This window comes from Gavia stellata, chromosome 3 (assembly GCF_030936135.1).
Source record: "Gavia stellata isolate bGavSte3 chromosome 3, bGavSte3.hap2, whole genome shotgun sequence".
NCBI classification, from domain to species: Eukaryota; Metazoa; Chordata; class Aves; order Gaviiformes; family Gaviidae; genus Gavia; species Gavia stellata.
Window position 1 is genome coordinate 581288 of NC_082596.1, and position 14519 is coordinate 595806.

General features: G+C 46.8%; 1 protein-coding gene across 2 annotated transcripts in view; it reads left to right on the forward strand.

Moving 5' to 3' along the window:
• SCRIB (scribble planar cell polarity protein) overlaps positions 1-14519 on the forward strand; it is a 113147-nt gene that overhangs the window by 20100 nt on the left and 78528 nt on the right. For both annotated transcript variants that reach the window (XM_059815399.1, XM_059815398.1), the window contains exons 2-15: positions 416-533; positions 781-859; positions 2303-2392; positions 3089-3145; positions 6974-7037; positions 8307-8381; positions 8471-8615; positions 8975-9093; positions 9740-9939; positions 10766-10932; positions 11534-11658; positions 12632-12757; positions 13319-13552; positions 14028-14345. In XM_059815399.1, the coding sequence (XP_059671382.1) occupies positions 416-533; positions 781-859; positions 2303-2392; positions 3089-3145; positions 6974-7037; positions 8307-8381; positions 8471-8615; positions 8975-9093; positions 9740-9939; positions 10766-10932; positions 11534-11658; positions 12632-12757; positions 13319-13552; positions 14028-14345 (1917 nt within the window). The remainder of the gene's footprint in view (positions 1-415; positions 534-780; positions 860-2302; positions 2393-3088; positions 3146-6973; positions 7038-8306; positions 8382-8470; positions 8616-8974; positions 9094-9739; positions 9940-10765; positions 10933-11533; positions 11659-12631; positions 12758-13318; positions 13553-14027; positions 14346-14519) is intronic.

Genomic DNA, 14519 nt, shown 5'->3' on the forward strand with positions numbered 1-14519 from the left:
GCTTCTCTGGACCAGACTCATAAACACTGTAGTGTCTGCTGGCAAGCTGCTTTATAGTGACTTCCTCATGATGCTAGTATTTGAATGCCTAAGATGAACTGTTATCTTACGAAACAAGGAACATCCATTTTGTATCCTACAAGGGAGGGAGAAGAGCAGTGGGATAATAGAGATGTTAAATGAATCATCAACCTAAACTCATTAAATGCCTTTCTTCTTTCACCCTTGTCTCTTTTGTAGACCTTAATCGGGGTTCTCATCTGTGCAGCAACTGCACTTTGAGGACCTCACCAGGACAGAGGTTATGAGAGAAGGCAGTTGTCTCCGGGGATGGATGCTCAGGTTTGCCCTGAGGTGAGAAGACAGGTTTCCCACAGAACTGCTGCTGACCCAGTTTTGTTCTCTCCTGTCATAGCCTTTCTTTAGGCTTCTGAACCTGCGCAAGCTGGGTCTGAGTGATAATGAAATCCAGAGACTTCCCCCTGAGGTTGCCAACTTCATGCAGCTGGTGGAACTGGACATCTCCCGTAACGGTAAGCTAAACGGGGAGTGGGTACCCCACAACCACACTTCTCTCGGCGTAGTAGTACTGCCTTGTGCACTCATGTTCTGGAAGAGGCAGTACCTTTTCACAGTCCTGCAGAGTGATCTCTTGTGGATCCTGAGCTATGAAAATATGGTTGTCTTACTGTGTCTTAGGCTGTCACCAGTACCTGGTGTCCCATTTTCCACGATAGGCTCTTCTTAAGCCTCTGTTTTCTTTCACGTATTTTTTTCCAGACATTCCAGAAATTCCTGAAAGCATCAAATTCTGCAAATCCTTGGAAATCGCAGACTTCAGTGGGAATCCTCTCTCCAGGTAGGAAGGCATATGCAACCCTTTTGTCCAGCTGAGAACGAGAGTTGAAGTTCCTCCTTCTCCCTAGCTTTCTCCAGTCTTCATCTTGTAATTGTCTTCCCTTGAAGTCAAGGCCTAGGATCACCCTGCCTTTGCCAAGACCTGCAGATGTTTGCTCTCTTGACAGGTGGAGCACTAAGTATAGGGAAGAGCTGGTCTGTGGTCCCTCTTCTGCGGGGCCTTTGGCTTAGATTGATGAGCCTTTAGTCATACTGTTGCCACTGGTGTGAATGGTGAGGACTTTTGTCTTCTTGGAATAAGTTTGTTACTCCTTTCCCACCCCTTCACCCCAGTGCACAAACCGGAATGGATGTGGACTCATGGTACTGCAGAAGAGTTGAGAAAGGCCTGCATGCTGTCGTCCTTGCTCTCTGTCTGTCGTCCTTGCTCTCTGTCTGTCGTCCTTGCTCTCTGTCTGTCGTCCTTGCTCTCTGTCTTCTTATTTTATAACTTAGGATGGCTGTCCTTTTCACTCTGTGTTTGGTCAGTTTCCCTGATATCTCAGTGCCCAGAGCTATGTCCAAGAATGGGGCTCTCTGCCTTGGCTCTTCAGTCTTCTGTCTCTACAGCTCTTAATCCATAATGTTTTGGGAATTTAAATGTGGCTCCTCTGCCTTGGTGAACCATGCTTTCAGGCACTGGTGTCTTGATGTATTGTCTGCCAGGGTCCCTGTAGATGCCAGTCTGACTCCAGATGCCTGCTGCCCTTGCTGCTCCTGGGGAAGTGCTGCCCAAGTTGCCCTTTAAACAGATTTAACTCTGTTTCCCTCTTGTGGTGCCACACACTGCCAGAATGGGACAAGCTTTTCAGTTGGTGATAATCCCTGTACCACAGGAATGACCAGCACTTCTACGCTAGAAGTTATTTTTCAGAGTCTTTTTGTGGCCCAGAGTTGTAAGATCTGTGTTGTGAGCAGTGGGGCAGGGAAGCTCCAGGAACTGCCTGTGAACAGCAAAGGATTTCTCCTTTTCGTGGGTCTTTCCCTGTCCTATTGCACCGTGGAGCTGTTATGATGATACTACTTGGTCCTGGGGAATGCTGCAGTGTCGTCTGCAGAAATATCCTTAGATGGGCATTTGGATTACTTGGTAGCCCTCCCTGCTTCCAAGTTTAAATGATCACTTGGCATAATTTAGTCTGGGATTTATGCTTGAGTATTGCAGAACCAAGTTTGCATACTTGGGCATGTAGTGAGTTTGGTACAAGGGGGGGGTATTGTTGTCTTGGAAAGAGGGCATATCCTGGATCAAAGGAGCCAGGGTCAGAGTTGGTTCGTGCTCCTCTTCTTTCCACATGTTGATACCAACTGGGATAAGACTGGCTTTTGGGGGATTTAAGTGAGGAATTTAGGGCTTGTTTTGTGCACAGAATTAATGGTGTTTTGTTCTGTCATGCTTTCACAGGCTTCCAGAGGGCTTCACACAGCTTCGGAGCCTGGGCCATTTGGCCTTGAATGATGTGTCCCTGCAGAGCCTCCCCAATGACATTGGGAAGTGAGTATGCCCCTGTTCCTCCTAACAGGGAGGAGGGTTGGGGTGGGGACACCATGCTGTTGGGGTGACGACACCAGCAGGAGGGGAAGAGCGTGCCATCCCAGTTACAGCTTGCCACTGTACTGGACATACTCTGTGAGCACTTCGAAGCATTATTCTTGTCAAAAGACAACCTTTTTAAAAAGGTGCCTTTCCTGGTCTCAGCTGCTTCTCCTTCTCTGTGGTCTGCGGCACAGGCAAGGAGTGCATCCAGGCTTCTCAAATCCTCTATCTTTCCTTATTTTATGAGTGCCTGTTTGCCCCTTTCCAAACAGGTGTGGTCTGTCTGATGATGTTGAAATGATTTATGCTGCTAGCAAATGGCCAAGACAAAGCCCATGGGGTGCAGTGTGGAGGGATTTAATCTTTTTGGGCAGACAGTCCTGTATGTGATACCATGTTTCCTTGTCCTGAGTTTGGGCACAGTGTTGTTTCCCCATGATTTTGCAATAACCAGTCACCTTCATCAGAAGTCATTTAAGATCCTGTTTGTTTTTTTGTTTTCCCCTGTCATCTCCATTCATGTGTACACACTTACATATATGCATTTGTGCAGGTCATGAGGGGTGGTCTCAAGGGAAGGGATATGAGCATCCCCTTGTATCCCTGAAGCCTTATTCAGTGAATCTGGCTTTCTCGCTCCCTTTTCTCTTGCAGTTTGGCAAACCTGGTGACTTTGGAGCTACGTGAGAACCTGCTAAAGACTCTCCCCACGTGAGTGTCTGTCTGGTGGCTTCAGGAGTCTCCTGCCTGATCGTTCTTACTGATTCGTCAGGGACTTGCTGTTTCTGTAGTACAGGCTCTAGTACTTTGCTTGGGAGGACTCAAGGCTTTGCACAAATTAGCTACATCTTGCTGAATTTCTGTAAATTGGGGTGAGGAGGGAGAGAGATGGTATAGGGCTTAAGAGCAGGGAAGGATGTTCAGAGTCTGTACTCAGCCTCTGTGTCAGGATTGATTTGGAATAGACAGGGTTCCACAAGAAAGCTGCTGGAAATGGTGAGAACCATTTTTCCTGGAGAGGTGGAGCAGATGATGGATTCTTTTGGAAAAAGAGAGAAAAATGTACTGATGTGGGTATAGGAAGAACTCTGTATACAGTGAAGTTCATAATTTGAAGAGTAGCAGAATACGGCTGAAGACGTATTTTGCTTCTGAAATCTCTGTTTTCTTGGGTATCCCTTCTGATTGTTCTGGTTGAGCAGTTTGTGGGAATGGGTGGGATAACTGGCTTCCCTGCAGCAGACAAAAAATAAGCCAGCAAGGGAGAAGAGGTAAGTCTTGTTAAATGTTTCAGAGACTTAGGGACAGAAATGAATTCCTGGTAGAGGATCTGGTTGGTAAGCTGATGCTATCGGGTAGATAGGATGTGGAGAACTAATGAGTCTGTACATTAATCTCTGGTTTGGAGCCCATGAGAGTTGTTTCTTGAGTTTTCTAACCTACATTAGCTCTGTCAGCTTGTTTTCTGCCTGCTTATCCATCCAACTGATGATTCCCCCAGTCTTCCTTGAATATGTGTTGGAAGGGATTCTACCTGACTTCTTTTTGAATAGCAATGTGTTTTGGGGCCACACAAACTCAGTGAATGTGTGAAGCATGCAACTATTGTCACCTTTCCTCAATGCCCTCTTACTATTCATGGCAAGTATTCAGTTTGGCTGCCTGTACTTCCCCCCTTGCTCCTCTGCTTTATTTAAAAAAGAAGGCAAAGGAGGCACCTGATGATACGGTGTTCAAGCAAGGCTTTGAGACTCTAAGCAGTCAGGGCTTTAGTCTTGCTTCTTCTGTGATGGCCATGCCTCCCTCACTGTGAGATGTTGCTTTGACTCTTCCTGATGGTTATTTTCCTCTGGGACCTGCAAATACAGGCTTTATATTACATCAGTTATATCTGCTTGTAGAATTCGTGTGTCAGCTTTGACCTAGAGGACATCACTTCCAAAAAGGAGCTGAAAGAGTCTTCACTGGTCAGCTCCCAGGCTTCACATCTGGTGATTACACAATGTAGAAGCATAGTTCAAATTAACACTGTCATCTTGTCTCTGATGCCAAAGTCACTGGATCTTTTCTGCACAGAATTTGTCAGCATTAACACCCTGTCACAGAAAGGTGATATTAAGAGACCAGCTGAGATGGCCCCACATGGAATATAGCTACAAGGGAGAACATGAGAGCCAAAGCTCTTTATGCCAGGCTGAGAACAGGCAAGCAGGAGAAGTTTGGGTCCTGGTGTTGGGACCCACTGCTGTCTGTTCCGTGTGTTCTTTGTGTTCATACAGACAGGTACCACCACTGTGATACACCATATAATCGAAGAGGTGCAATAGCTGCATCCAAAGTTGGGCTTTCAAACTGCAGTGAAGAATGGTCCCAATGGCTTTTCACCATCTAGGAACCAGCAAGTATCTGGAGTTTGAGAATTCAGTCTGTGATCAAACCCATATGGTTTCTGGGGAGATCTCTCATGCCCAGTGCTCCCTTGTTTCCCTATGTTAGATTTGTATGCCATTCAGCAAGATACTTGTAGCATGCTATGAGTCTTTGGGGTTTTTCTCTGAAATATAAGTCCAAGCTTGATACTCACTCTGCAGTGCAATTCCAGCTTCTTTTCATCTTTCCCCAATTCCCCAAATTCTACTTTTGGATGATTTCCAAAAGTAGAAGGAGGATCCTGGAGGCCAAGGCAATTTTTGTCAGATCTGTCAGTCAAATATGTGATCAAAATCAATGTCCAAAGAAATTTCAGTGGTACTGTCAGGTACTCTACCCGGTCTGAAGCTGTTGTACTTAGTCTGGGTGCAAATTGTGCCCAAGAATGGCTCTAAACAAGTCCAGGTGATCTTGCCAAAGAGTAGAATGACTTATTGAAATGGACGATGCTTTCAGTTTTCAAGGTTACTGAGTCCAGTAGGCAGATGGGCTTCAATACTGTGAATTTGTGACTGCATAATGCATCAGTGTCCTTTTGATTTTTGCTCTTGAGCTCCTTAAAAGATCCAGCTTGCAATGACCTTTACTTATCAAAAGTTAATTTCGTTGGTTATTCTTCTGCTGTCAACTGAGTTCTGAAACAGTTCGTCTTGTACAGCTGGTTATCACTCCTCATCTCTCCCATGTAGATGTGATGCAGCTTGCCAGTAATTTGGGAAGGGTAGCTCTTGTTGATGTATTCTCATGGAATAATGGAGGGTGATCTATACTGAGGCATTTTGCAACACCTCGTATATCAACGTGGATTCCACAGCTCGCTTGTTCCTATTTTGGGAATTGGAACTGTGAAGGTGTGAAGGGACAGTCAAGGCTGCTTCACGCTTCAGAGAAGTCAAAGAGCAAAAGTACAGTCATAATGAGAGACTGCTATACAACAGAATCCTTTTGATGATCCTGTTGTTAGACCCTTGCTTGAGTTAATACAATATCTCAAAATCCATCACTGTGTAAGGTAAGAACTTGCTTTTCCTGTGTAGCCCAAATACTTTTATAGCCTGGCCCAGCAAGACAGATCCCTTTTATTGCTTTCTCACAGATTTGCAGCCCCCAACTTCCTTAGTTTGGATGGTGTTGAGATGTATAGCTCTATTTCCAGAGAAATATAGTGATTTTTGTATTAGGACAATTCCGTATGAAGGGAATAAAAAGAACTGAAGACCCTCCCTACGGGGGAAGTGGGCAAGGCTGAGATGGCAGTTCTGCCCTAGTGTAAAGTGAGAGACAGCAACCCCTGTTTGAGGAAGTGGGAGTTGGAGTTGATGGGGTAGGACTGAGAGCTGAGGACACGTGAACACCTGGGCCATGTCAGAAGAACTGAATCCTGGTTTTGTGGGGTTGCAGACTGCAGCTTTTATATCACCAGATTGTAACATGTTTGGATGCTCAGGGCACATCCTTGGACCACCAGTGTTGACAGGCTTTGGTTCCCGTGCAGGCTTCTCGCAGTATCTTGCCTAGTGAGCTTCTTGTCTGTATGTCTTGACCTCTTCTGAGACATCATGCCAGTGTTGTCTTTCCCTTTCTCTTAAGCAGCATGGGCATCCCATCTGGGGAGACTGAGACTGTTGAATTTGTCATTCCTGCCTCTCCCTGCAGCTGTGCTCCCCTTGCCCTCCAAATATGTATTGTCCTCTGCTGACTCTCTCCTGTTATCTGTTAGTCTGTGCCCAGGGTCCCCATCCTTGCTACAAAATTGGGCAGCACTGTTAAGGTGTGGCTTGTCATCTGTCATGTTTTTGCTCAGAGTATTTTACGGTGGGAGGGGGAGAAGGCAAATTGGTGACAGCATGGAAACTGGCCCCTTTGGGACTGCTGGTGCTACTGAACCCAAATCCCTGGTGCAGATGGTCTGGCTTGGGGAAGGGTACCAACTCCCCTAAACTGCTTGGCTCAGAGGGACTATGGAAAAGGTCCCAATTGCCCCACCTGTTTTAGGAGTTATTAAAAATTATGTAATTTGTAAGATGTGTGTCCCAGATGCTAACCTTCTGTTCTTTCTTTCTTTCTTTTTTTTTCTCTCTTCCCCTCTCTACTCCCTGTATCTTGCAGTTCACTCTCCTTCCTTGTCAAGTTAGAACAGTTGGATCTTGGTGGCAATGACCTGGAAGTACTGGTAGGTGAGGGATGGTGGGGAGGGAATATGGGTGGTTGGTAGGGGCAGAACCCTGTACCTCTGTGGAAGCAAGTGGTTTTTCATCTGAAATGCAAAGGAACAGACCTGCAGGTTGTTTGGGAAGATTCTGATCTGCCCACCATGGCCTAGTCATTGTTCCCAGCATAATGTTCTCTTCGTGTGTTGGCTCTTGTGTCTTGCTTCCCACTGTCCTCATGCCCTGCTCTGCTCTTTCTAAGCATTTTTGCTCTGGAATGTTAATTCTTGCTATCTAGCTGCCTAAGGATCATTCCTTTCCACTGAGACTCTCTGGTACTTCCTTTCTCTTCTGTGTTGCACTGCCCCCAGCTGTTGTTTTTCACTTCTGCTAGGCCAACTTTCTGCCTTTCTCCTTTCTGATTTTCTGATCATCTCTACTGCAAAGTGCAGGACCGTTCCATGTTGCTCCTGGCAGTGAAGTCAGCCAAGCATGGGGTGTGTGCCCTCTGGATTAGGGTGCCTCCATGGAGGGCTCTGAGTGTAAGTGTGCTGAGAGCCAGTGCACAGTCTTGAAATTCGGCTTGTCTTGACATACAGGGACATCCAGTGATATTCTTTAATTTTGCAGCTATGGATTAAGCTGTTACTGAATCCTGCTCTTAATGTTCTGGAATGCTTTTTGGCAGAAACACATCTAAATTGGGAGGCAAAGGAGTTCGTTCAGCTTGCTATGCACAAGGCTGCAGCTTATATTTGTGAGAACAGTTGTCTGACGCTTGAACCGCACTCCAGTGGTGCATTAATTCCAAACCCAAATATTAATCAGTGTGTGTGGTGTTTGTGAAGTGATGTTATGAATGTATGTCCACCATTGCTGATGGTGCTGCGATATATCATGTTGAGTTGGCTAGCATTATCCAAATGTTTGTTTTCAAGTCTGAGAGGAGGAAGAGAAGAAAGACTCATTTCTTCTGTAAGGCCAGAATTTCCAAAACCCTGTTTAGTTTTTGTCTTGCCTGCTACCAGACAGTCCTTGCTGTTGTCTTCCATGTTTCCTGTTGGGACCTTTTGCAGCCAGTATGCCATCCCAGACATTTCCAAACATACGTGCTGCTATATTGTGGTACACCAACACGTTAGCTTCGTAAACCATTTGGTGAACGGTTCTAGGAATTGTGAAAGCAATAACAATGTCTAGCTTTGCAGAGGTGTGATGTGATTTGTAGCATCCTAGAGCAGCTTCTCCCCTGAGGAAGGGACTGATGCTATTACTGTCCTGCTCTGTTACAGCCAGATACTCTGGGAGCGCTACCAAACCTGCGTGAACTTTGGTTAGACCGGAACCAGCTCTCAGCCCTACCTCCAGTGAGTACCTGTTCAGGGCCATTGATTCACCACTTTGCTCCCTTCCTCAGCTGCTCCCTCGAGCCACAGTATCTCCTTTTTGATCCTAGGAGCTGGGCAATCTCCGCCGCTTGGTCTGTCTGGATGTGTCGGAGAACAAGCTGGAGCAGTTGCCCAACGAGATCAGTGGGCTAGTAGCACTGACAGACTTGCTCCTGTCACAGAACCTGTTGGAATGCATTCCGGATGGGATTGGTGAGTATTGTAGGATGGGGAGCAGTACAGGACTTCACTGCCCAGGCAGTGCTCCTGGCTGGGGGGCTTCAGGCAAGAGTGTACGTAACAAAGTATTAGGGCTTGATGGACATAGTCACAGTAGTTGAGTGCAGAAGCAGTAGATGATACTGGTGAGCAGAACTCTACAGGGCGAGTTTAGGTTCTTGATCTGCATCATGCATGGGTGAAACATGTGAACAAGCCTGGTGGGGAAGAAAGGTAGTGCCTGTATTATCAGGTTACGTAATTCCTGATGGGAGGCATTTTGGCCAGATGAACATAGAACAGCGTTATTGTCTCTGTGGCATAGTTCACACCTAGCTTGTTGCCCTGGCCAGGTCAGCTGAAGCAGCTCTCCATCCTCAAGGTGGACCAGAATCGGCTGACAGAGGTGACAGAGTCAATTGGGGACTGTGAAAATCTGTCAGAACTCATCTTGACAGAGAACATGCTGACAGTAAGTACACCAGCAGCCACCCTGCCTCTCCTGTGCTCTTCAGTTTAGCCACACGCCAGGGATCTTTTCCCATCTTCTGGCCCCTGAGCCGGATTCCTGAGCATGCTCCAGCTGCTCTCCCTTCAGCTGCTTTGATGCACAGTTTGACCTAGCTCACAGGCTTTTGAGAAGACCCTGGTGGAAGCTGTTTTCTCTCATTTTTTTTTTTCTCTGAAAAATTCTCTAGGATAGCTAGGATGCTGGCTCTAGGATAACCAATCCTGAAGCCCATCCAATGCGATGGGAGCAGGACTACATCAAAAGCTGCATTTGGAGAGGGGCCATGGAGTAACGTAACTTAAAACGGCCCTGCTGCAAACTGCTCATGATTTGATTGTTAAAACACAAGTATTGGGAATGGACAGATGAACATGAGAAAAATCTTGACCAGTGGTATTCTGAGTGTGCTGTGCTGAGGTGAAGAGTTGGCATGTAAGTCTGTGAACCTGAGGGAAAATCTGTCCCAAAGTTGTAGTGAGAACTTCATCAAAAATGTGTCTGTTAGGACAGAAGGCAGCTTTTTCCCCCCAGATAGAGGGCTTTGTGCCTTTATACCTTTATTGTACTGCTCTTATCTTTTGCAACTACTGAATCATCTCCTTCCTAGGCCTTACCAAAGTCCCTCGGCAAGCTGGCCAAGCTGACGAACCTTAACGTGGATCGGAACCGGCTAACATCCCTTCCAGCTGAGATTGGAGGCTGTGCCAATCTGAATGTGCTGTCCTTGCGAGACAATCGCCTGGCCCTCCTGCCATCAGAGCTCGCCAACACCACTGAGCTTCACGTCCTGGATGTGGCCGGGAACAGGTCAGCAGCAAGAAGGGTAAACAGGCTTGTAGGCGTGTTCCTAAGGAGGGTGCTATGAAGGAGCAGCATGGGCTGGGCCCTGGTGTCTTTTGGGAGACACTGGATCTGTGCTGATCCCAGGATGTGCGGTTTGGAGAAGCCCAGACTGGCTGCTTAGGGCTCTGGAAAGAGAGCATGTGTCTCTCAAGCTTTGCCTGTTAAACCCTTCTCAGTGTTACTTGAATACGGGGTAGAACTAATGCAGAAGTGTGGGGGCATTTTGCTGTGTGTGAAATAAAGATCAGGGGAAATCCCTGGTCCACTTTGTTCCTTCCTGCAGATTTTGTAGTTTTGTGTCGTCAGTCCTCAGGTGATTGATGCCAAAGCCGTGTTTATGATGTGCACAACCCCACAGTGTGCAAATATCTGTGATTGGCTCTGAAAGATTCTGCAGGTTTTAGCTGCAGTTCTGTTAGCTGAGGCTGGTATTTTTTGTAGCACTTGGAAGCTGACCAGAGCTTCTGTTTGGAATACTCTCTGTATACTGGTCCATGAAAGCATAATTTTTCTGTCTTCAAACCGCTCTTCAAAGTTCACCATTTTCACATTGTTGATGGGAGTTGTCCTCTGCTAAAAACTGATGAAGGTGGGTTACTGGAGTCTAGCCTGTGGGCTGTGGCAGAGCCATATGCGGCACGAGCCATTTCCTCCGGTGTGTATAAGAGTGAGGGATCCTGCAGTGGCTTGGCTCTGTCCTTCTCCAGTGCGGGTGAGGCAGTCTGGAGCTAAGTTGAAGTTCCTTCATTACCAAGTAAGTTTAACCAGCAGTTCTTCTTTTCTTCTGCAGACTGCAGAACTTGCCATTTGCTTTGACAAATCTTAACCTGAAAGCTCTGTGGCTGGCAGAAAATCAGTCCCAGCCCATGCTGAAATTCCAAACAGAGGATGATGAAAAGACAGGAGAAAAAGTTCTTACTTGTTACCTGCTTCCACAGCAGCCCTCTCCTAGCCTAGGTAAGAGACTGCATTATGAACTCTGTCTGCAGTACCATGTACTCTGGAGAGTGCTGTAGGGAAGAGGCCTTGAATCTTCCTCTCTGCTTGGTTAGACTGTTGTTCATTACTGAGATACTTATAGCAGACCTAGGCTCCTGAATAGCTGGTGGCAACTTTCCAAGGCAGAGATTGTTAAAACTGAGAAATTGCTACTCTGCCAGGTGGTAGAGAAGCTGCAGCCTAGTCTTCAAGTCTTCTGCTTTGATCTATTGACAGAGTAGTTCATTGTCTGTAAGGTTTGCTTCCTGTCATGATGTTATTCTTGTGTCAATACTTCTGATCTGTGCCTTAATCCTACCTTTTGCCTTAGTTCTTGGGTAAGGAGTGCTAGAGCTGAACCGTTCCGGTCCTTTTGTAGAGACTGCTGTAGATCTGGTGGGAGACATAGAAGAGGTGACAAGATCTGAAGGCTACGTCCTTTGTCCTCAAGGCCTCTGTGGTTTGATGCCCTGGGCAGATACAACAGAAGTGCCCTGATGGGTTAAGAACTGCCTTTCATCCAAGCTTACAACCCTGCTCATTCAGAAACTAGCTCCCACTGTGTTATCTTTCTCCCCAGAGAATCTTTTGCAGAACAGTGTGGATGAGAGCTGGACGGACACCAATTTAAACAGAGTCAGTGTGATTCAGTTCCTGGATGAACCCAAAGTAGATGATGAAGAGGAGTCAGGAGCTGAGAGACGGGTAAGGAGGAGAGTTTCTGCAGGTTTGTTAGCTCCCTATGGAAACATAGGCACAATCTAAACTTTTTTCCTAAGATGGGGAGCCATTATAGTGTTTGTGTTTCACCCTGTAATACTGCTGCAGACATATACTGTATTTTTGCAGTCCGAAGGGCATTTGGTGCCCTGAGGAGACAGGCAAGTATAAAAGAGAATTCCTTGAGAGCCTTTGTGCAGGTTTACGTTTTGCCAGCTGTCTTGTGGGAGTGGAGCTGTGACTGCTAACCTGCCCATGGAGCATTCGGGTAGTCCAGAGATCCTAATAGTCAGAGCACTGTCAGGACTGGATTTTAGTTGACCCCCCCCTCATGGGGAAGAGCTGCACAGCCAAACTCAAGCCAGGCAATCTCCACTCCTCCAAGCATGGAGCCAGATGCAAGCTCATGCTGTGGAGTATTCTGTTACTAAAGTAGCTAAATGCTGTAAACAGACAGCCTCAAAAACTGTGGAAGATCATTTTACTTTAATTGCAGATGCAAAGGGCAGGATAAAAGTTTCAGTTTTCAGCAAGTACTCTGTTGGTTTAAATCTATAGGATTTTTTTCCCCTTTTTATCTTGTGGAGAGAGATTCTCTTGTGATCTGAATCCTTCTAATAAATTGTATTTGCATCTGTCCTTGTAGCATGTATATGTTGCTGGTGTTTGGCGGATTTATGGGGGTTTTTTGTTTGCTTTTAACATGGTTATTAATTTTAGAATACCGTCTTTCTTGACTCTTAGCTGGGATGGAGCTAGCTAAGCATCACAAATTCTGGTAGCATACGGGCTTGTCAGACATGTTAAGAAACACCAGAGGAATTAAGAAGATATTCTACCTGTGTGTTCCTTTAGGGCTTTCTGTGTTGACACTTAATTTGAAGTGGTTCAGTCTTGAGGCATGGCATATGCTGCTCTGACTGTTGAGTCTCCTGCTCTGAGTGTTTTTCTTTGGTAGGGCTTACAGCGCAGAGCAACCCCTCATCCCAGTGAACTGAAGGTTATGAAGAAAGTGATTGAAGTTCGGCGCAATGAGGTATATGCTGCAAAGCCTGACACGGACCTGAATTCTCCTAACTCAGAAGTGAGTGCTGTTCACTAAGAAATGGATAACCATAGAGAACATGGAGCAGACTTGAGGAATGGGGAGGCAGTGTGTGTAAGCTGGGCAGAAAGAACTTAGTTTTGGGAAAGATTGGAAGGGACTGAGCATGGATTGCCTGGATTCCAAGGGTTGGAATCTGCCTTGTGGTGTCACCTGGGGCCACTGAGATAGAGCAAGAGATGCAACCAGGACACAGAGAACGGCGTAAGGGGAATTGTGTGCATTGGTACCACTTTTGTCATAACACAGGGAGAGGAAAAGAAGGCTCTGATATTCTCAGTAAAGAATGATGGGAGCAGAGTGCTCAGAGGAGGCATCTTGCTGCCCAGGTGTGATACTAAGAATAAATGTCTACACAGATGGTGGAACAGGGGTGGACCTAGGTGAGATGCAGCAGGCTTGGCAGGGAAAGCAGCAGGCAGCCTGAAGAAAAAGCTGGTTCTGTTGGTACTGGATCATACCCCACCTTGCACCAGTCACACTGCATTGCTCCATCTGCTGCTTTGGTTTCCATCTTGATTTTTACAATCATCTTCTCAGGAGAAGAGGCTGAGTGCCACGTCAAATCGCAGCGAGGACTCCCACCTTTCCAACAGCACTGCCTCTGCTGACTTCAGGGGAGAGGAGCAGGGAGAGGAGGCAGAGAGGAATTGGCCTAATGGGCAGGTGCCTGAGATGCAGGAGCTGGAGAAGGAGGCAAAGCCCAGAGCTGAAGAGGAGCATAAGGAAGCTGCTGACCAAGAGGAGGAAGATGTGGAAGTGGAATACAATGAGGTAGGAGCCTAGGAACTGCAGCAGGGTCATAATAAAAAGTGGAAGGACTTGAAAGTTTCAGAGAAAATGGTAAATGGATGTACAGAGTGTGATTTGGGCATCACTAGAGGCAAATATAGGCTGTAGAAGCCAAGTGCAAGTAGAGATTCAGGCAGCCTGTGGGAGCTGGGTCCATGGGAGACTAGGAAGGACAGTGTGGGAGCCAGACAGGGACTAGGGGAAAATCAGGGTTACAGGTTTGAGTGCCCTCAATCCCTGGAGCTGACAGAAGGTGTGTGTGGGTGCAGTAGTTGATATGGAAAAAGTCGAGTATGATGAAATATTAACGTGTATTCCTGCATCTTCTTTAGCGCAAAAGCAGCAACACTGGCTTTGCCTGTGTTGGTCGGGGCGGGGGGACAGCGGGTTTCTGCACTGCCTCCAGATATGGCTGGTACCTGAGGTTCACAACCTTTCTGGGGCTTTGCCATTGTAGCCCACTGTACACTTTGCTGAGGACACACTAATACGGAGTGAGGATGAGGATGAAGATGAAGAGCGACCATTCCCAGTGGAGAAACAGAGGCTTATCCGCAAGGACACGCCCCATTATAAGAAACACTTTAAGATAACTAAACTGCCCAAGCCAGAGGCAGTGGTTGCACTCCTGCAGGGGCTGAACAGTGATGGCGTCCCCAAAGAGGAAGAGGAGTTAGGAGGCTGCAATAACAACGCAGAGCCCGAGGACCAGGAGGAAGCGTGGGATGACGATGACAGAAAGAATGGAGCTTTATCTGCTCAGCCATCAGTGAAGGTAAGGTCTTGTGGGGAGGGGGGAAGGTCAGAGGGCTGCCAGACCTCCCTTCTGCTGCTTTGAACTACCAACCAGGTTGATGTGGTACCAATAAAAATGTTGGCAAGAGGCTCCAGCACTTCAGGAGCGACGTGCTGAGGGTGGGAGAGCTGAAGTTCATTCTGGGGCTCATAT